The sequence below is a fragment of the Hyaena hyaena genome, unplaced genomic scaffold, assembly GCF_003009895.1.
Source record: "Hyaena hyaena isolate Hyena2069 unplaced genomic scaffold, ASM300989v1 scaffold_169, whole genome shotgun sequence".
NCBI lineage: Eukaryota > Metazoa > Chordata > Mammalia > Carnivora > Hyaenidae > Hyaena > Hyaena hyaena.
The window spans coordinates 367,619-390,065 of NW_024080801.1; the positions used below are offsets into that span (position 1 = coordinate 367,619).

At 37.7% G+C, this 22,447-nt stretch overlaps 1 protein-coding gene across 4 annotated transcripts in view; it reads left to right on the top strand.

Annotated features, from left to right (window-relative positions):
- Positions 1-22,447, top strand: part of PHF20L1 (PHD finger protein 20 like 1) — an 84,961-nt gene that overhangs the window by 33,699 nt on the left and 28,815 nt on the right. For 3 of the 4 annotated variants that reach the window (XM_039240204.1, XM_039240206.1, XM_039240205.1), the window contains 6 exons: positions 993-1,075; positions 4,627-4,879; positions 6,960-7,148; positions 7,387-7,593; positions 13,310-13,366; positions 14,539-14,646. In XM_039240204.1, the coding sequence (XP_039096135.1) occupies positions 993-1,075; positions 4,627-4,879; positions 6,960-7,148; positions 7,387-7,593; positions 13,310-13,366; positions 14,539-14,646 (897 nt within the window). Of the gene's footprint in view, positions 1-992; positions 2,438-4,626; positions 4,880-6,959; positions 7,149-7,386; positions 7,594-13,309; positions 13,367-14,538; positions 14,647-22,447 lie in introns of those variants that run through there. The other variant, XM_039240208.1, reaches the window with a different exon arrangement.

Here is a 22,447-nt window from a genome sequence, read left to right on the forward strand (position 1 = left end):
TATAACTGCTGTAGTAAGTTGACTGTTATGGTGTTGATTGTTAAATCATGCTTTCTTTGAAACAGAGGTTTTATGTAGCCAGGTTTGAAATGGCAGAAATGATTTTTGGTGACCTTTTATGTGCTCAGTGGTCATAAGGAAAGACATACTTGTTGTATTCCACAAGCGTTCTAAACTTGGCTACACTGATAATACTTGTCAGGTGTGTGGCAAAGAAGCTTGACCAAGTAAATGCCTTTAATTTATACATTAAGGCAGAGGTTTATTGTCTTATAAGGTTAATTTATGTGCTGTAGATAAAATATTCTGTCCTTGAAAATTGAGAATTAGCGATACACGTTGGAGAAAACTGGGATTCCTAAATTATTTCACCATTTGTAGAATGAGGCTATAGTATTCAGTCCTAATGGAGGAAGGACCTGCACTTTTCCCCCCGTTGACATAAGGCAGATCCGTCAGTGTTTTGGGCACGTTTGCAAGAAGATAAGGTATAGTGGGGCATAGGGATAAACCCATAAAGTGTTGGTCAAAGGATCCATGTGGAGTTAAAAATTGGGAGTAGTTGTTGAGCTAGTAATAGAACAACAACAGAGTCTTCTAGGAAGGGTTTTTCAGATCTTGATATTAACTCTGTATTTTAGTTGTATAAACAAAGCCCATAGTATGAGTATTAATCTAACCAACCTTAGGTTTCTAGATAGTACATCATAGAGTTGAAATGTATATGTGTGTGTTTTTTTAAGGATATCTTTAGGAGTGATTTTTTTTGTTTTTTACAGAAAACGAATTGTGTAAAAAACTCGAGTTGTGATTCAGTCCCTTGAGTCGTCATAACGGGTGTACTTGTTTTTGTCAAGTAACCCTTTGAGACCATTTGCTTCCTGTGTATTAAAAAGGATGGGGGGCTTCAACTGCTAACATTGGGGGGAAGTTGATTAGATTGAAAGCCAGTATTTTTTCTAATGAGCAATTTCTGTACAATTTTCCTCAAGGTTTGTTGGCATCCAAAGCTGTTGGGGTGGATGGTGCTGAAAAAAAGGAAGACTTCAATGAAACGGCTCCAATGCTGGAGCAGGTATGAAATGGTAGCATTTGATTTTTTTCAAGGTTCCCAACTGGAATGATCACGGAGCTATAGTATCCACGTAATTGAAAATTGCCCTTTTGATTGGATATGGGACTAGGAAGCTGATTAATTGATGCTATATTTTTAACTCGGCCTTCTGCAAGGCATACAGATAAACTACCGACTTTGCTCGTGTTGGTTTTCAGTAGACCAGCACTAACGCCCTTGTCTCCAGCATTTGAAGGCCTGGGGACAGGCCTCCCAGGGTCCGAGCCTCCCGCTAGCTCACCGTTAGTTAGGTAACTAGCTTACGAAAAGACCCTTCCGCAAGTACTTTTCATTTGTGAGCTAAAACAGGGTTTTTGACATCTAATAAAGCTTCTTTTGTAAGAAGTTTCTTTTATATTGTAACGATTGGTGTTGTTAGACTGACTCTGTGTTTTATGAACCGATCCGTGAGCCATACATTTTTGCAGGATGTATATTTTAGTAACTACAAAAGAATTTTAAAAAACTATTAAGGGTCTGTCTTTAAACCACCTAATAGAGGAATTTAAAAGTGAAGGTGGCATTTGCTAGATTTTGCCTTGGCTACCTTCACGTCCCCACAGTACCTGTACATAATGAACTGTGCATGCTTTCACACTCTCTAAGGGCTTAACTTCTGGGGCACTGTAAGACTCTAAGGACACAGTGATAGCCATAACTGGATCTCCTTGGTTCTCCTGTTTTAAAATCTGAGCCTTAATGTAGTTTTAATATATCCTTTTTGTATTCATTGAGTTTTTCTTTATTAGTAGCCTAATCAAGAAGACTTTAAATTGAGTATCTTCTGCCCTTCTCTATATGCGTTTTAAAAAAGAGTCCAAATTTAATTGATATTGTATTGAGTTTTTCAGGGTTATTTTAGGCCTGATTTGATAACAGTGCATTGTTTTGGTGCCTCCATTAATGTTGTATTAAATCAATGGTCTTTTAAATTGATTAATATGTCAGCGAATCATCCCTTCTGATTTTCTGTGATCATCAGGCGGTTAAGTCTTTGCCGTTACTGTCAGTATATCAACCAAATTTGAAGTGAGTTTTTTTTTTTTTTACTGTGTATGACTCTATTCAGCGTCCCATATATAACAGTATTTTGTATTTTCACCACTGTTTATGCTATTCTCAGAATGCAATACATCAGGGACTTGGGTAATAAAATGTTTCTGGAAAATTCATTACAATGTCAATCTTTCATGATGCACAATCGTGCTGCGGTGAATGTGATTGTGAAGATTACTTATGTCTGGAAGTTAGTGGAGAGGGCAGGGCTCATTTCAGAGAGAAGTACAGAAAACAACAGTCTGAAATCAAGTTGATAAAAAAAAAGAAGGAAAAATCGAGTAACTCGGCTGTTTCTGTTCGTATCATTAAGTCATTTTGAGAGTCCTTGCCAGTTTTGTAACAAAGAGACCAATAGTCATTACTGAAAAGTTTGTAAATTATTTTAGCTTCTTAAGGAACATGCTGCCGTTCCCTCATTTTTGTCATTCACATGGAAATCGTTGTGAAAATGTTTTGTAACCAGACTCTTAATTTTTATGCTGTTTACCCTGCTTCAAAGTTAAAAAGCCGAGTTATAAAACTCTTAGTTACAAGTATTGGTATCTATAACTATAGACTTAAAGGAGAGGTATCGATTGTCACTAACCTCTGTTGTCTTAATGAGTAAAATAATGTCACTCGTGACAGTTTTATCACAGGCCGACAGCCAGAACTTACTGTGCTAATGGATTTACACTTAAAACAAAAATTCAGACTGTGGTCTTGAACCCCAATTCTCAGATATTAATTATAGATTATTTAATTGTATTAGGGAATTGTCATGTTATATTTACTTTTGGATAAAACCTGCATTAGATGCATAATTCAGTAAGTTTTTAAAAATGTTAATTTGTCCTTGTTTAGAAGTTAAGCACCTTATCAAGATACTAATTTAAGTTTTAAAATCTTGTTTTATAACTTTGTAACTTGAGAGTAATGGATGCTGTAGTGATGTCTCTCACGTATGTGAAGATGAACAATAAAATTGTTTACTTACAAGTAATGGCTCTAATTACTTTTCTGGCAACACCTTTTATGAGAAGTTTAGGAATCCTTTCCATTTGTGGAGTACTTTTTCAAATGATTAATCCGCACTTATACACATTCATAATGAGTAAATTCAAGACTAGAGACGATGACAACCGAACGAAGGGGGTCCTTGACACCAGCCCTTTATGTGGCGTGTCCGGCAGGCCACCCAGCACACCCCCAGGTGCCCTGCTTAATGGCAGATGCCCGGCAGAGTTGGAGCGCCCTGTATGTTAGCGGGGGGGCAGCACGCCCGATGGTCCCCAGACGATGCTCTTTCACGTTCCAGAGAACGGCACGCTGCTGACCTGATGGTCATCCCGCCTAAAAGATGAGGAAGTAAAAAGGTTTCCTGGGGACAAGCCTGTTGTTCGTAGTGTTAGCAACTTAATTCTGTAGAGAGGCCTGCCTATGTTGGCCTCGATTTTTTAAAAAGCGTATCTCCCATTTTGCTCTCCGATCCGTGTGTCAGAAAGAGATACAGCCCAGGCCTTCCAGCACCATAGACTGTAGGCCCATCCATTGTGGCTATTCTGTGGTCTTTGGACACATTCACATAGATTTCTATGTAGGTAGGAAATTGTACTGCCAAATGAATAAAGATATCCTTTATGAGAGAACTGACAAAAGTTCTAATTTTTTTTTAAAAGTATCAGTTGGCAGGAGGAAGGTAAAAATTCTCATCTAAGAATGCGACGTATTTTGTTTTTAAATCCAATGTTTTTAACTTACACTTGGTTTTACTCCTTGGTTTTTTGTTCCTTTTTTTTGTTGTTGCTTGTTTTGTATTGTTTTTTAGTCTTTTAACTCTGTATTGCTGGTGGCTTTGATTTCATGATGCACTATGCTTATGAAAGTCTAGCTTTCAGCACTAAAATGAGTTAAAGATAATGTTTCGTTAATTTGGTCATTGTTTTCCTGTTGAGATCTTTCTTTAAAGGGAAGCTGTCTACTTTGACCTCTTCATTCAACTTGATGAAGGAAATTGTTTTTTGACCAAACATCTAAAAGTCAGAAGCTTAAATGTATTCCTCTAATGCTCCAAACCATGGAAATGCTGTTCATTTACCTAATTGTTATCAAGGTAGTTAGTTGGTAATCACAGTCTCGAAAGAGGTATATTTCAGTATAATACCGTGAAAATATTTGCCCGGCACGATAGCCTTTTTTTTTTTTTTTTCTATTCCTAGAATTTTCTGAATAATGTGGTTTTTTTAAAAAATCAAATTTAGACCGAAAGCTGACAGCATCCCTTTAAAGATAGCCTATTCAACTTTTAGTTAATAATTTGTGGGGTTCTTTTTGGTTTTTCATTTGTAATAGAAATGTTATATGTTGCTTAACAATGTTTTTGGATACTAAAGTTGCTTAACAATCAAAATAGAATACAAGAACAAAAATGAAGAAACCAAAATAAAAATATCAATTTTTTATTATTTATTCAGGCGATTTCACCTAAACCTCAAAGTCAGAAAAAAAATGAAGCTGACATTAGCAGTTCTGCCAACACTCAGAAACCTGCACTGTTATCCTCAACTTTGTCTTCAGGGAAGGCTCGCAGCAAGAAATGCAAACATGAATCTGGAGATTCTTCTGGGTGTATAAAACCCCCTAAATCACCACTTTCCCCAGAGTTAATACAAGTCGAGGATTTGACGCTTGTATCTCAGCTTTCTTCTTCAGTGATAAATAAAACTAGTGAGCACAGATTTTTAAAAAATAGTTACTTATCCTATAAGATACATTAAAAACAGTTTGGTTGTAGTTATATTGTATTTTTATGAAGTTGCTTTTTAACAATTCAAACTTAAGTGGATATGACAGGGAAGGCTTCAAACTATATTTCAGGGGCAAAAACCATCTACATTTCTGACTGATTTACTGTACAGAGACTGTACATTTAATAACGCAAATTCTACTGTAGTTTGACTGTCCTCAATTAATAGTAATCCGAGCACAATGAGAGGCCTGATTCATTACAAAAAACCAAACCGAAACAGGGATACAAAAAGACTCACGCTGGCTATTTTTCTGCCAATCCTAAGACTGATCTCCTGGGTAGATTTAGTTATTGTTCCCAGTTGCCTCTATCCTGCCATAGGTTTGATTCATTCGTGTTCTGGGATTTGGAGTTCAGACTTCAGTGTATTCTTACTGAGGAAGGGAGAAGAATGCTTCCCTCATCTTATTTTTAAGGTTATTACTGTTTCAGTGTCACCCAGTCTTTCAAGAGTTAACTTAGTCTTTTTAAAAATAGCCGTCCAGCATGCGTCTGGATGTATAAAAGACTTGTGTGGGTGCTGTGTTTCTCCGGTAGGTTTAGTGTTCTAAGTCAGAGACAGTTCGAGAAACTCTGACCTGGGAAGTCTCTGGATAAAAGAAACTTCCCTTTGGCAATTCACGCAAGTGCGCTGGTATCCTGATCAGTGAGTGAATAGGACACATTATCTTCAGAACTCTTCCATATCATATCTTTTCCACAACAATTAAAAATGTTGGCATCGAGAAGACACTTTGATCAGCCAAATACAGTCTCTTTCTCCCAGTTCAGTTGCCATATTTTCTACCAAACTGTATTTTTGAATTTTTGAGCAGGCCGTGGCATTGTTTGGTTTTGTTCTTTTTAACGAATGGGTAGAAAGAATGGGAACAGAAAAACTCCCTTGTTTCCTCATCAGCTTCGCTTCATTTTGGCACTTACCACGAAACACGGTTAGTCACCACAATGTCACGTGGCATTAATAAGTATTTTATTTTGAAATCGTTTGGTATTTTGGTATTATAGCCACAGTGTTACAGCAATTGAATTTTATTCTTTCATTTTTTTTTCAATTATCACCGTGTCTCTTTTTATTTTGATTTTTGTAATATGACTTTTAAATACCCAAAGCATCAGCCACTCTTATTTCCTCCTTCTAAGTTAACGTGAGTTGATTAGCCTATGTATTCCTGCCTGTTCTAAATTCTTCAACATGTTTTCATGCCACGTAGAAAGAAGAAAACTCAAGTTTAAAAAAAAAAAAACAAACCCACAGGTTTCCATCCTTTCGTGTCACCTTAGCTAGAAGACGCCTAACTGGCCCACCAAGTTAGTTACTTAAAAAATAAAAAATACATGAGGGCGAAAGCAGTGTTGTATTTTAAAGTCCTCATTGTTTGCCTATAATAAGTACTTGAAGTTGTTTGTGTTCAATTTTTTTTAATGAATCAGGCCCAAAATGTTTCTAAGAATCCATTTGTGGGAGTGAGGGTGGGATAAACTTATGTACGTTAGTTTTATTTTGGCAAGTAAAGCACTGGCTCTACAATGCATGTCAGGTTTTTGTCACCTATGCCCCCTGCCTTTTTGTCCCTTAGAGTTTCTAGATTTGTACTGTAGCAAAAGGGATCTACCTTTCTATCTATATTTTTTTTAAGTTTTTAAAAAATCTCAGCTATACAGAGACTATTTTCCCAAAGGAAGAATGGCAACTAACACAATGATCTACAATTAGAGAATTAACTGTAGACTGTCACTTGGGAAACTACCTGAAATCAATGTTCCATGTTATTTTCTTTTGGTTCTAATAGGCCTTAGACCTTAGAAGTTTTGGTTAGCTTTCTTGTGAACGAGGGCACAGTTTCTGCCTATGATTCCTTTTGGAACGTGCCGTTCCTTGTGGATACCTAACAGCGCCAGAGGGCAGAATCTGAATAATTTTTCCCGTTTACCTCCTTAAGTATTATAAGATGATCCTGGCATGTATCTGCTTCGTGAACATTGAAGATCTTTTTCTAGGTTCTTCACAGCCTGTGAACCCCCCTAGACCTTTCAAGCATAGTGAGCGGAGAAGAAGATCTCAGCGCTTAGCCACCTTGCCCATGCCTGATGATTCCGTAGAAAAGGTTTCTCCTCCCTCTCCAGCCACTGATGGGAAAGTTTTCTCCATCAGTTCTCAAACTCAGCAAGAGTCTTCAGTACCAGAGGGTAACGTATATTGATTTCCTACAGAACCAAACATAAAAGAGATAAAGATGATTAGCATATTAAGACATTGCTTCTTTTTCCTTCTTCCACCTTTTGGACTTAAAAGCACTTTGTTTACAAATATGTATCGAGTGCCTTTACGTTGGGCGCGATTTGCCTTAGATAACATTTTAATCCACGTTGATACCGAACCAGCTGACCTCTGTTAATACTCTGTTACATCCTCTATTTTGTGTAGTGCCCGATGTTGCACATTTGCCACTTCAGAAGCTGGGACCCTGTCTCCCTCTTGACTTAAGTCGCGCTTCAGAAGTTCCAGCAGCGCTAGCCCCAGATCCCGTTTACCCTAACGAATGTCCCAGGCCGGAAAAGGATGGTACACAGATGCTTACGAATCCTTCTTCCAAAGCGATAGCTGATGGAAGAGGACCTCCAGCAGCAGCAGGTAAAACCAAACCAGACAAAACAAAAATGTATTTTGCCAGTAGCTAGGCTTGCACTTTGAGGGCATGGATATTCTGATGTTTAATTACATTATTTTAATACATCATTCCTCTTCATAGATACTTTACGTAATGTCTGTGGGGTATAGGATTTCTGCTTAAAGTTTTTTTGTGAGCTCATTTACCATCACCCTCCCTGGACTGGCTTCCTGTTTTGTCACTTTATCTACTTCCTTCTCCTTGCTTCTTTCTTATATCCTGTTTATTATTATTAATAATAGTAGTAGTAGTATTGAAACTAGGAATTGTTAGAGCTAAATATAATGGCAGAAGTTCTTGGTTTTGAACCCAGAAAATACTTAGTGGAATCAGTATCCAGGCTTAAGGATTTGAATAGAATTTAACATGTAAGAAGCACGTGGCTTAAATTTAAGGGTATATACCTTAAATATAATCCCCTATTGCAGGCAGACCCTCCCGAATTTAAATTCCTTTGTTACAGTGTCATTTGGGGAGTCTAATGTGTAAAATCAGCCGGTAACACATTTTGGAGACAATTTTACGATACTGTAACATATGATAAGGTTACATTGTTTTATTTGGAAGTTTTATAAAATTTTAACCTCAACCAAAGAGTGTATATAGTTTTAAAAAGACAAATACTAGTTTCACATCTTCTTCTAGTAAATTATTAATCTGGAGATAGTTGGATGAAGGAAGTCTGAATTGAGCCAGTTCAGAGTTGGAGGAAGGCGTTAAGACTGTTTCTTGAACTGTAGCCCAGAGTGTGAGGGCTGATTGTCTTACTGGCCCCTGCCCGGGACTCACTTTATCCACCAGCTCGTCAGATGAGGTGTGAAGTAGAGCTTGCTCTTTTCTGGGGTGACGCATATGAAAGTAAAATGATTGAAGTTACTTACTTTTTAGATCACTGTCTTTACCTTCTTTCAAAGTAAAAATGTAATATGAAATACACAGCTTTCTAGTTTGATTTTGTCAGTGAAGATGGAAGCTGTTTTGTTTCCATATTTTGTGTTAGAAAATCAGCGCCCAGATAAGAAGATTTATAGGTTTTTGAAACATTTGTCATTTCCCAAATCTGATCCATTGCCTTTTGACTCTTTTTTCCAAGCCCCTTTGATCCCTAGGCTTGTTTTTCTTTTCCCTTTTCTCACAAGTTTCTGAATTACCGTTGACTCTTTGAGATATTCTTCCTGATGAAGGGCTTACACAGTCGTTTGATAATCTGGAGGGTTTTTTTGTGCAGAACTGACTGTATGAAAAGTATGTTAAAGTTGTAATCTGTATCCACTGGGGAAATTATTTACAGATGTGCCTTTGATAATATTTGTATTTTAAGTAAGTATAGATGTATATATTCTAATCGTAGCGTGACTGGAACATAGACCAGTATAGAGAGCTATCTAATAATGAAGAGTGATTTTAGATTATATATCCTAAAATGGCAAAGTAGTGATTGCACATGAAGTGGAGATCCTTGGTTGAAATGGCTTTGCATCTAACCAGAGTATTAGCCTCGTCTTTTTTTCAGAGTTTCTATCGTATTTGGAGACATAACTGCTAATTACTATTGGGGTGTGGTTCTCGTTTCTCATAATAGTTTGGGGGCAGGGAAGGCATAATATTCTTCTCCTTTCTAAGTCTTGGAGGTAACTTTGAGAAAGTCGAAGTAGTAAGACAGTGTCCTGGAAAAGTGAATGGTAGAGAGGAGTTCAGATTTTTAAGATGATGAATTTGTAGATGTGTTGAAGGGTGAGGATCTTCTGGGTGTGCAGACAGCTGGCAACCTTCATCAGTTAAATCAAGGAAATACGTGGTTTAAATGTTAATTACCGAAAGACCCTTTATTAGAGGGTTGAACACAGTCACGGTATTCGAGTGTGACATGATGAAGGCTCTAATTTTTTATTTTTGGAGGAAGTAGTGGAATTCAGGTCATATTCTAATTGCACCCCTTCTTATTAAAACTTCCTGAGCCTCTTGGACTTGCATTGAGATTCTGAGTTGTTCACACGCTTTTCTCTCTTACCATTTTTGTTTCCTACCTTCTTTCAACTATTTTGCAGTCTTGTGGGACTTCCGTAGTCTTTCATGTAGGCTCAAATATGTATATATATATTTATTTATATATATTTATTTATTTATATTTATATATTTATATATATATAATTTATATATATAAATACGTGTTTGCTTGATTGGTTGGTTGCCATCTTCATTATAAAAGTAAATTTTGTTACCTTGGAATTTTAAAACTTCCATAGAAAGCATTGTTTACTCGAACTTGAGTCAAAGCCATTTTCTGGGGTATTTTTGTCAGAGTGGAACTCTGGGGGTGTTGAGGATGATGAGGATCAGAGGATGTTGGTCATGAGCTGTGAAACAGTTGAACAGCCTTAGATTTTTATTTCTGATGTGTCCGAGCAGTGTGCACACTGCTGAGTTTCGCAGTCCTGGTAAAGGATTGATGAGATTATGCAAATTGTCACGTACACCTGTTCCGAAAGGTTAACACTTTACTATTTTTTTTTTTTTAATGTTTATTTGTTTTTGAGAGAGTGTGTGAGAGAGAGCCCCAGCAGGGGAGGAGCAGAGAGAAAGAGAGACACAGCCACAAGCTCCAGGCTCTGAGCTGTCAGCACAGAGCCGAAAGTGGGGCTCGAACTCACCGCGAGATTATGACCCGAGCCGAAGTTGGAGGCTTAACTGACTGAGCCACTCAGGGGCCCCCAAATTTTACTTTTAATGGTAGAGATAAATGAGGTTGAGCTCATCCTGCTACATTCTTTTACGGGCGAGTCTGCCAACATTATGGCTAGCCTGGGGTAAAAATACTACTGCCGCCCACGTTGCCAAAAGACATCATTGGTACCCTGGTAAAAACTGATGCCTTTGTTTCCATTTTATTATTAGCATGCTTTATCTAACAGAGCCAGCCAGCTTTATGTTACGGTACAGCCTTGGTTTTGTTACTGTCTGGAAATGTTAGCTCATTTTCTCATTTACCTACCGAATGTATGTGTACAAACACTGAATCACTCTAACCGCTTTAAGGAGTTATAAGATGTGCAAGCTCCGCGGACAGAGGGGTGAACCAGTGCTAATCACAGAATCTCTGACTTGTGGGCTACTTGCCTGGGCTGTGGCGCCCGCTGGCTCCTTAAAGAGAGGAGTTCTAGTCCAGTGCCTTGCATCGACTTTGCTTTTAAGTGTTTTTCCGTTTTTTTGTTTTGTTTTGTTTTCTGTTTTTTGTGTTTTTTGGGGGGGGGGGTTAAACTTTTTTTGTTTTTTCAGAATTGTGCAAAACAAAAATTACCACTAGGGACTTCACGATCTCCTTCCCCTCTCACACCAGATGTTCACGGCTCCTGTGGGAGCCTGGGCTTTCCATGGAGAGTCTCGGGTAGCCCAGTGTTGTAGCCAGAGGAATTACAGATGTTTAGCCTCCTGGACGTGGCTTGAGAAACCACCTCCATTGCTGGGTTTTCAACTGTGTGCAGGCAGGCATGGGTCAGAGACCTGCCCCTCCTTAAACAGCCCCATCTGCTTTTTTGTTCATGCTTTTGGTTTTTGTATTAAGTATTGGACTGTCCTGTCATATTGTGTTTGAAGAAAATGTTCTGTTGGAAACATTCAGTTTAAAAATACTGTTCAATAAATTGATGGCCGCATTCTTTGGTTCCCAGATTCCAGCACACGGGGAAAGCAAGGATGAGGGAGTGAACTTGTCATAAAACAATTTCTTCTCTTGAATTCTAGAATAGGTCTATTTTATTTTTCTATGTAGGCGTGTTTTTAGAAGTCTTGTCATTATTACTGCATATATGAGTATTTTAATATCTTTACTTACGTAAGATGTCAACATCCCTTCGTCAACCCCTCAGTGTTACTTCTGAAATTGTATCAGTGGGGAATCTAAAGGTTTGGGAGTCACTGGAACAGGTGGAAAGTGTAAGTAGAGCTAGGCTTGCGGGAAGCACTGTTTGGCCTACCGGCCCGCGTCCTGGGGGGGTCCCTTGTCCTCTGAGTACCTGACGGCTCCCACACACCCCAGGGAGGACGGGCGGCCCAGGAAGGCAGTTTTCCTTTGAGTCACTGGATTCACTGCCCCAGGGGGGTGGGCGCTGTGGGGCAAGAATCAAGATCAAGTGCTGCTCCTGAGCATGTCTGTGCTGTCACTGAGGACGCTGTGAGCTTCTTTCTTATTGTTGGTCTTGTAAACGTCTCGTTATTTCACGCAAAACACATCAAATACATAGACTTTTTACGGTGCAGTAATTAGTGGTTTAAAAAACAGTAATTATTAAAGGAAGTGATGGGTTTGTTCAAGACTCTTGACAATAAGGAAACGTAATCGTATTTCTCTTTGTGCTGATGTTCCTTTCATTTCTTTTCTTATGAGAGATTTTTTTTTTTTGGGTCACAGAGACTATCAGTATTCTTACTTAAGTTAAAACTTATTAGAGTCTTAGTAACATTTAATTCAAGTTGAGTGGTATTTTTGTATTTCTATTAAGTTGTTAAATTGTATAAAATATTTGAAGTAAGGTGAATAAAATGCTAGCTTTTTTTGATTCTGATTTGAAAAATCAGCAAACTTTGTAATGGGTGATATTAAAGCATAATAGACTGAAATTGTATTTTAAGTGTACTATAATGTTTTTCTTAGATTAACTGCAGATACACATAAGGTATTAGCATTGGAAACAATTGAATATTAAGTTGAGAAGCTTAGCTAAATGTCTATGTGTCAGCGACACTATTATTGAGGTGTACTGGTTTAAAAAAAATTTTGGAATATCAATAGCACCTAAATCATTAAGGTTGAGTATTTTTAATGTGCAAATAAGCCTCTGTATTTTACACTTAGAGAAAGACCAAAAATGTGTTGTAAAATAACTGTTTTGGCTTTTATCATTACCTAACAATACATTCATGATGGAGTTCAAAGGTACAAGTTTATTTTAGGCAGCAGAAGTTAAATATTAGTTTAAGAATTTTAAACAGATTTGTTGAAAACCAGTGTACTTTATTAAGAAGTTTAGTATTTCATTTGGATAACCTAAAGAGCATTCATATCTTCATGATCACAGATGCAGAAATGTTCCATGGACCTACCACTGGGGTGCATTTCAGCATCAGGATTGCCAAAGGCTGTGATGTCAGAGGAGATCTTTACTGATTGCTTAGTGCATTGGTCTCTCGTTTTTAATATTTGGATCCATGGTTGTGCTATTTCTAAAAAAGATGTAGTCTTAAATTATTACCCCACCACAGAGGAGAAACGGGGTGGGGGGGAGAAGGCACTTATTACTCAAACACTGGTCTAAACAGTTTATGGATTTTGACCTGCATAATACTGATAACAGTGTGAGATAGTCATTCCACTCTGATGGATAAGGAAACTGAAGCACAGAGAAATTAAATGATTTGCTCAAGGCCAAACAGTTAGCAGATGGTGGACCCAGGATTTTAATGTGGGTGGTCCGCAGGAACAAAAATCCTCCTTCATCCATCCGCTTTGGGGAATAAGAGCTCCCACTTCTTTGTTACTAGTTCAGGCAATAAAACAATGTAGACCATTAGGAGAAAAGAGCGTTAGGTAGAGTTTTGTGAGCACTTGTAATGTAAAATATTGTCCCATACTTTTAACCTCTTCTGACTAAACTTAACATTATTTTTCCCCTAAACCTGCAGGACTATCGAAAACAGAAAAAAAAGTGAAATTGGAAGAAAAAAGCTCAACAACATTTGGTATGAACAGAAAGTAATCTTTAAGCAAAAGACTATAGATGGCTTGGCAGTGGCAGGAGACAGTCTGTCCCTTGCGTTTTACCTGTTAGCGCTCTTTTTGGTGTCCGTGATCATCTGTGTTAGTGTTTATCAGTGCTGTTCAGCTCCACACATGGGGGGTATTAAATACACATTTTCAGTGTATTGTGTGTATTTTTTGTTGAGGGAGTCTAAGGCTTTCTCTCAGAATTTTGTGTTTTTGAACATCTTTGTAGTATGGCTTTTTAAAAATAGGCCACCGTTTTATACCGTTGAGACTTAGGGAATGGACACTGAACTAAAATAGTCATTTTTTTCAGGCTTTCTTCTTTAACTGACCTCATACAAACGTTATTGAATTTTCTGCTTTCTCCTCTATCTTCTTTGCTATAATGATGAAAAGTTACACAGTAATGGATGATAGTCTTAAATATTCTATAGATTAGCCACGTGGAGTTGGGTCCCTGAAAGTGGGTTAAATATGTTTGATAAATTATAGACTACGTCATTCTGATTTGGAGCAATAGTTGAGTATTTGTGATGAATTAATTTTAAGTAAAACACCCTAGGATACTGCTTTAGCATCTGTTTCTTTACTTTAAAGTACATATGATTGGAAAAAGGGGTATTTTAAAATTTGGGGAAAACTCAGTTTAATTAAATACGTTTTTGCTTTGTGTTCTTAGCCTTCATTGTTGTACACACTGGGAGGTATTGGAAGACTGAAAGAATTACTTACAGATTGATTTAATTTTTCCAAAGGAAAGAATTTCATTACCTTCTTTTAAAAATCTAATATATTTTCTCATTAAATCCTATGTGGAAATGCTGAGCCTCCTCAGTCAGGTCTTTCTTAAATTATGGAATTTATTTCTTGCCACATCAGGGAACTGAGTATATAACTCATTTAAGATTTTAACTACTGTCTGTGTTAACTTCAAGGTGTCAGGAGTTGGGATTTCTCAACACTGCTAATGAAGACCCCCTCTTAGAGCCCAATAAGCTAATCAGGAGTTCCAGACCCATAATTGAATCCATCCACTGGGCAGGTGACTGGAATAGCTGATTAAACCATAAATGCTGCTTTTAGGTTAACCACAGAGCAACGACTTGGGATCAATCATGATGGTTAACTTTTCACTCCTGTCACATAGGTAAGAGAAAAGAGAAGGATAAGGAAAGAAAAGAGAAGAAAGACAAAGATCACTACAAACCAAAACAGAAGAAGAAAAAGAAAAAGAAAAAGAAATCCAAGCAGCATGGTAAGTATGCAAAAATGGGGATTCATGTTTCTTAAAATTCTCAGATTCCACCCTTTTTCTGTGTTCTTCTGCCAAAATGGAAATAGGACAGGATCCTCATGTTGTTGAGAACTTGAGAAGTCCCTGTCGATCCTCTTTGTCTTGCCGGTTTTGAAAATCTATAACACTGTTCACCGTAGTCTGTAAAGTAATCCATCTGTACACCAGCCATCACAGCTGATTGGAGACTTTCATTTCCAGCATTGTGGTGGACTGGATACCCCGTCAGGTGTGCTTCAGTGTACTGAGGGAATTCTTTTCAGTCTCGAATTACATTCCTTGAATTAGCTTTCAGAAATGGGGTTTAAATAAAGGCATTTTTTATGCCTTAAAAAAAAAAAAGTGATTTTTTTTTTTTAAATTAATAGCCTGTCTAAAGGATCTCCTGATCCTGTACTTGAAGGCTGAAGGAAAATGATGACAGAGGAAGGTTTGCGATGCCAGAAGAAATGATAAGCAAAGAAAATGTAAATACGTGCATAAATCTGAACATTGATGATATAAATCATTTTGATTTGTGGGAAAAAACAAAATGATAGGGAACAAAAATAGGTACCAATAATAATAGCTTTTAAATTGAGAGGGGCGTATTTGTGTTTCAGTGTTTTAAAAATCTTGTTTTGACAGAGGAAAAGAAATGTATTGCTTTTAGACTCTTAACAACTTAAATCTACAGTGTAGAGTTTCTAACACGAATACTAAACGAACGGAAGCATGGGGTATAATTTCCAAAGTAACAGTGAGAAATGTAATGAGAAAACTATCTGAAAGAAGGTGATGCAGAAAGGAAAATGTAAAAAAAGAAAAATGCAAATTACAAAAAGGATAGACATAAATTGAAATATATCTGTAATTACAGTAAGAGAGATGATCATAATTGATTTTAAAAATATAGTTAAAGGATATTTTTAAGAGACAAATCTAAGTATCAGGATAGGACAGAGCAACGTTGCGGGAAAAAACAAAGCGCAGAATAAAATGTGAGCAAATACAAGCCCAAAAGAAAGTTGGAGTAGATCGATTCATGTCAAAGAAAATAGTCAATAAAGGAAAAATCATTTCTAGAGAGAGGTGACTATGTAATGAGAAAGGTTCAGTTCACTTTATATCTTCCCAGACATAGGATTTCTACATGTTGCAAGTGAATAATTTCATAGTACCTTTTGAGTCATTCATGAACAGAACTCAGAGGCATTCTGTGAGGATAAGAAAGGTGGCGGCAGCACAGGTGACCTCGCGGTCCTGTCCTGTCAAGGATGCTGACCTCAGCAGCTGCGGAGCAGACGATTTTTCTCAGACACAAACATGTATGAACAATGGCTGCATGAAGCAGCCCCGAGCAGAGGCTGGCACACTGAAGATGGGGTAGCACAGATTGCGGTTTCTGACTATCGTAGAGTTAAGTCAGTATTAGAAAGGTAACTAGAAACACCTCGTATGTCTAGAAATCATGACACACATTTTTTAATAATTCATGGATCAGAGAAAAGTGCCAGAAGGAAGGTAGATAAGACATTAAGAACTTACGAGATGATGAAAATACGTACCAAAACATGAGAATGTGGTTAAGATGGCACTTTTCGAAGCATGTGTTTTGCCAAAGATCCTTATATGAGAAAAGAAGGCTAGAAGTCAGCTAGGCCTTAAGCTTAAGAAGTAAGAAATGAGCAAGTTCAAAAAAAGTAGGAGCACATAATAAACATTCGAGTAGAAATTAGTGAACTAAAAATAACATTTTAGGAAGAAATAAATGCCCAAATTAATTAATTAAAACAAACTAATAAAATCAGCCAACCACTGGGAACACTGGTTATGGAAGAAAAACAAAATGCACAAATAAGATTAGAAACCAAAGGGATATACCGCAGATGTTCCAGACATAAAACGAAGAAAATGTAAACAACTATATGCCAATGAACTTGAGAGGTACCAACCTGAATAGTCTTCAAACCTGAAAGGAAATTTAATTAGTATTTTAAAATCTTGCCACAAAGAAAAAGCCCTGACCCAAAAAGTTTTGCTGCCAAATTTTACCAAATGTTAAAGGAATAGATTATCCAAACTTAACTAAATTATTTCAGAATTTAGAAAAAGAACACTCATTTAGTAGGTAGAATAGTGTCCCTTAAAAATATATGTCTAGCCCCCAATCTCCTTGTACCTGTGAATGTGATTATATTTAGAAATAGAACCTTTGCCAATGTGATTAAGAATGAGATTGTCTGGGATTCAAGTGGACCCTAGAGCCAGCGGCTAGTGTCTTGAAAAGGAGGGGGAGATTTGGAATCCACAGTGGAGAAGGCCATGCGAGGACACAGGCAGCAATCGGAGTGATGCCGTCCCAAGCCAGGGCATTAAAGCCACCAGACACTGCAAGGGGCGAGGAAGGATTTGCCCCTAGAGACTTCAGAGGGAAAGGGTCCTGTTGACACTGAATTTTTGACTTCTGACCTTCAGAACTATGACAGAAGAAACTTCTGTTGTTCTAATCCACCCAATTTGTGGTGATTTGTTGGAGTGGCCCTAGGAAACAAATACAACTCCAAATTCATTTTAGATTATTTAAATAACTTGGCTCAAAATCGGAAGAGAACAGTATGAGAAAGGACAGTTATAGGAGTTTCTCATTTGTGGACATAGATACAGAACTCACAAGTGAATGTTATGGAATTAAATCCAGCAATGTAGTAAAACCTGTGACCACACAGGGTTGGAATGCACAGTTGGTTTGACATTAGAAAATCTGTTAGTGAAATTCACCACAGTAACAGATGAAGGACAACAAACATTACCATCTTCATATATGTAGAAAAGCCCTTTGATACATCCGTGTGTCCACACTTAGCAAAAAAGTTATGACTAGCTGATTATAAAACTTTATTTAGAAACATTAAAGAAGGACTAAATACATGGGAGATAATACATGTTCATTGGTTACTAGATTCAATATTGAGAAGTTGTCCTTGATGCTGAATAAATTTACAGATTCAATGCTGATTTTAAAACTTACAGTGGTAAAGTGCCAAAAATAATATAGCCAATCTTGAAGAAGAATACAGAGAAGAATTACTATTTCACAACAGTTTAAGGCACTGAGGCATTTTTTTTTTTAATATTTTTATTTATTTCTAGGAGAGAGAGACAGCGTGAGCAGGGGAGGGTCAGAGAGAGAGGGAGACACAGACTGAAACAGGCTCCAGGCTCTGAGCTGGCAGCCAGCACAGAGCCTGACGCGGGGCTCGAACCCACGAACCGCAAGATCATGACCTAAGCGAAAGTCGGACGCTTAACCCACTAAGCCACCCAGGCACCCCGGCACTGAGGCATTTTGAAAGAATAGACATGTTGCTGAAGGACAGGATAATCCAAAGCATATACAAACATCAAACCTTGGTTCGTACAAAGCTGACATTTTTAGATAAGCAGGTAAAGGGTGAGCTTTTCTATAATTGGTATGAGAACATTTATAATCCATGTGGTGAAGAAAAATGAAATTGGACTCCTACTTTACCCCATACCCAGAAATCAGTTCCAGGATGATTAATGATGAAATGTGTGAAAGACAAAACTGTAAAACTTTGAAAGGCAGTATTGGAAAACATCTTTATGATCTTTGGGTAGGGAAGGATTTCTAAACAAAAAGTGCTAATCCTAAAGAGGGGGTTGAAAATTTGACTAGACTGAAATTGGCAGATTACACGTGAGAGGGGTTCGGTGACAACTAGATAAAGCAGAAGAAAGAATCCATGAATTCAAAGACAAGGCACTGGAACTCATCCAGTTAGAGCAGCAAAAAGAAAAAAGAATGAAAACAAGTTACAATAGATTAAGGGGCTCTGGGACAACATCAAACGGACTAACCTTCACATTATAGGGGTCCCAGAAGGTGAAAAGATAGTTTATGCAAATGGAAACCAGAAGAAAGCTGGAGTAAGCTATACTTCTATCAGACAAAATAGACTTGAATACAGACAGTGATAAGAGGCAAAGATAGGTGCCACCTGGTGATAAAGGGGTCAGTCCAACAAGAAGATACGAAGTTCACAAATATTTATGCACCCTACGTAGGAGCACCTAAATACAGAAGGCAAATATTGCTGGATCTAAAGGGAGAAGTCACGGCAAAACAATAATAGTAGGGGATTTTTAACATTCCACTTTATGGGGCGCCTGGGTGGCTTAGTCGGTTAAGCATCTGACTTTCGCTTAGGTCATGATCTCACTGTTCGTGGATTCGAGCCCCGCGTCGGGCTCTGTGCTGACTGCCAGCTCAGGGCCTGGAGCCAATTTCAGAGTCTGTATCTCCCTCTCTCTCTGACCTTCCCCTGCTCAAGCTGTCTCTCTCTCTCTCCTAGAAATAAAAAAAAACAAAAACAAAAACATTCCACTTTTATCAATGGATAGACCACCCAGAGTAAAATCAACATGGAAACCGCCTTAAATGACATGTTAGATCAGATGGACTTAACAGACATATTCGAACATTCTGTCCTAAAGGAGCAGATAACAAATTCTTCTCGAATGAACATGGAACATTTTCCAAGTTAGGTCATGTGTTAGGCCACAAAAGAAATTCTTGATAAATTTGAGGAGGTTTAATCTTACTAAGCACCTTTTCTTTTTTTTTTTTTTTTTACAAATAGTTTATTGTCAAATTAGTTTCCACATAACACTCAGTGCTCATCCCCACAAGTGTCCTCCTCCATGCCCATTCCCCCTCCCCCCCACATCCATCAGTCCTCAGTTTTTGTCAGCATTCAAGAGTCTCTCATGGTTTGCCTCTCTCCCTTTCCCCCACCATTTCCGCCCTTCTTCTCCCCCTTGTTCCTCCGTCAAGTTCCTCCTAATCCTCCTATACGTGCAAACATATGATATTTGTCCTTCTCTGCCTGACTTATTTCGCTCAGCATAACACCCTCAAGGTCCATCCATGTTGCTACACATGGCCAGATTTCATTGTTTCTCATTGCCATGTAGTATTCCATGGTATAGATAAACCACATCTTCTTGATCCATTCATCTGTTGATGGACACTTAGGCTCTTTCCATGTTTTAGCTATTGTGGAGAGTGCTGCTATGAACATTGGGGTACATGTGCTCCTATGCCTCAGCATTTCTGTATCCCTTGGGTAAATTCCTAGCAGTGCTATTGCTGGGTCATAGGGGAGTTCTATTGTTAGTTTCCTGAGGAACCTCCACACTGTTTTCCAGAGGGGCTGTACCAGTTTACATTCCCACCAACAGTGTAGGAGGGTGCCCGTTTCTCCACATCCTCGCCAGCATCTAGAGTTCTCTGATTTGCTCATTTTAGCCACTCTGACTGGCGTGAGGTGGTATCTCAGTGTGGTTTTGATTTGTATTTCCCTGATGAGGAGGGATGCTGAGCATCGTTTCATGTGTCTGTTGGCCATCTGGATGTCCTCTTTGGAGAAGTGTCTGTTCATATCTTCTGCCCATTTCTTCACTGGGTTGTTTGTTTTTCGGGCGTGTAGTTTGGTGAGTTCCTTATAGATTCTGGATATTAACCCTTTATCTGATATGTCATTTTTACTAACCACCTTTTCTGATCACGATAAATAGTATGAAAGTAGAAATAGATTTCATGGAGAAAACTGGGAATTTCACAAATGTGTGGAGATAAAACCACATACTCCTGAACAATCAGTGGGTCAAAGAAGAAATCAAAGGAGAAATAAAATGCCTCAGGACAAATGAAAATACACCAAAATTTGTGGGATACAGCTAAAACAATTGTAAGATAGGTGTTCCTAGGGATAAATGCTTACTTTAAGAACAAGAAAAGTCTCAACCTAACTGTTCATCTCAAGAAAATAGAAATAGAAGAAACAAAGCCCAAATTTAGTAGAAGCAAGGAAATAATAAAGATTAGAGCAGAAATAAATGAAATAGAGAGTAAAAAAAAACAATAGAGAAGATCAGCAAAACTGAGATACTGGTACTTTGAAAAAGCAGACAAAATCGATAAGCCTTTAGCTAGGCTTACCAGGAAAAAAGCGGAATCAAATAAGTAGAATGAACCAGGAGATGTTATGAGTGATGGCACAAATTTAAGGAATTGTTGGGCACTACTATGAGCAGTTGTATGCCAACAAATTGGACAGCCTAGAAGAAATGGATAAATTCCTAGAAACTTACTAACTACCAAGACTAAATCATAATGAAATAGAAAATTTGAATCGAGCAACTACTAGTAAGGAGATGGAATCGTAATCAAAAACCTCCGAAAAGAGAAAAGTCCAGGACCAGACAATCTCACTGGTAAATCCTACCAGTTATTAAAAGTAGAATTAACACAAGACTCTTCTCTCAAACTCTTGCAAACTCTTTCAAAACACAGAAGAGAAGGAAATTCTTTCAAACTCATCTGTGAGGCCAGCATTACCCTGGTGATACCAAACTAGACAAGGATACTTTACAAAAATTGCAGGCCAGTATCCCTGAAGAACACTAATGCAAAAATCATCAACAAAATATTAGCAAACCAAACTCAGTAATCTACTAAATGGATAAGGCACTGTGATCAAGTGGAATTTATTCTAAGGATACAAAGATGGTTCAACATCTGCAAATAAGTCCGTGTGATATACCACATTAACAAAATAAAGGATAAAAATCATATGATTATCTCAATAGATGCAGAAAAAGCATTTGACAGTATTCAACATTTATTTATGATAACAGCTCTCAACAAAGCAGATACAGAGAGAACATACCTCAACATAATAAAGGCTGTATATGACAGACCCACAGCTAGCATCATGTTTAGTGGTGGGAAGATGAAAGCCTTTCCTCTAAGATCAGGACCAAGAAAAGGAAAGCCACTCTTGCCACTTTTATTCAGCATCGTATTGGAAGTCGTAGCCAGAGCAGTTAGGCAAGGAAAAAACAAAAAGGTGTCCAGATTGGAAAGGAACAAATAAAACGGTCACTGTTTACAGATGATATGATATTACATATAGAAAACTCTATAAAGACTCCATCAAAAAACCATTAGAACTAATAAACAAATATAGCAAATTTGCAAGATACAAATCATTATACAAAAATCTTGCATTTCTGTACAGTAATAACAAACTACCTGAAAGAGAAATCAAGAAAACAGTCCTATTTATGACTGTATCAAAAAGAATAAAATACTTAGAAATAAACTTAACCAAGGAAGTGAAAGACCTGTATGTTAAAAAACTACGAGATGTTAATGAAAGGAATTGAAGAAGATGCAAATAAATGGAAAGATATTCTGTGCTTGTGGCCTGGAAGAATCAGTCTTGTTAAAATGCCCATACTACCGCAAACAATCTACAGATTCATTGCAACTCCCATCAAAATTCCAAGGATGCTTTTCAGAGAAATGGAATAAATAATCCTAAAATTTGTTTGGAACCACAAAAAACCCAAATAGCAAAAGCAACCTTGAGAAAGAACAAAGGTGGAGGCATTGCACTCTCTGATATCAAACTATACTACAAAGCTACAGTAATTAAAACAGCATGTAGTAGCATAAAATAGACACCTAAATTACTGGGAGATAATAACCCAGAAATAAACTCTCACATATATGGTCAACTTATGACAGTGGAGCCAAGAATATACAGTGGGGAAAGGGCTGTTTCTTCAGTAAGTAGCACTGGGAAGACTGGACAGCCATATGCATGAGAATGAAACTTGACCACTGTCTTTCTTACACGAAACACAGAAATTAACTCGAGGTGGATTAAAGACTTGAACATTAGACCTGAGA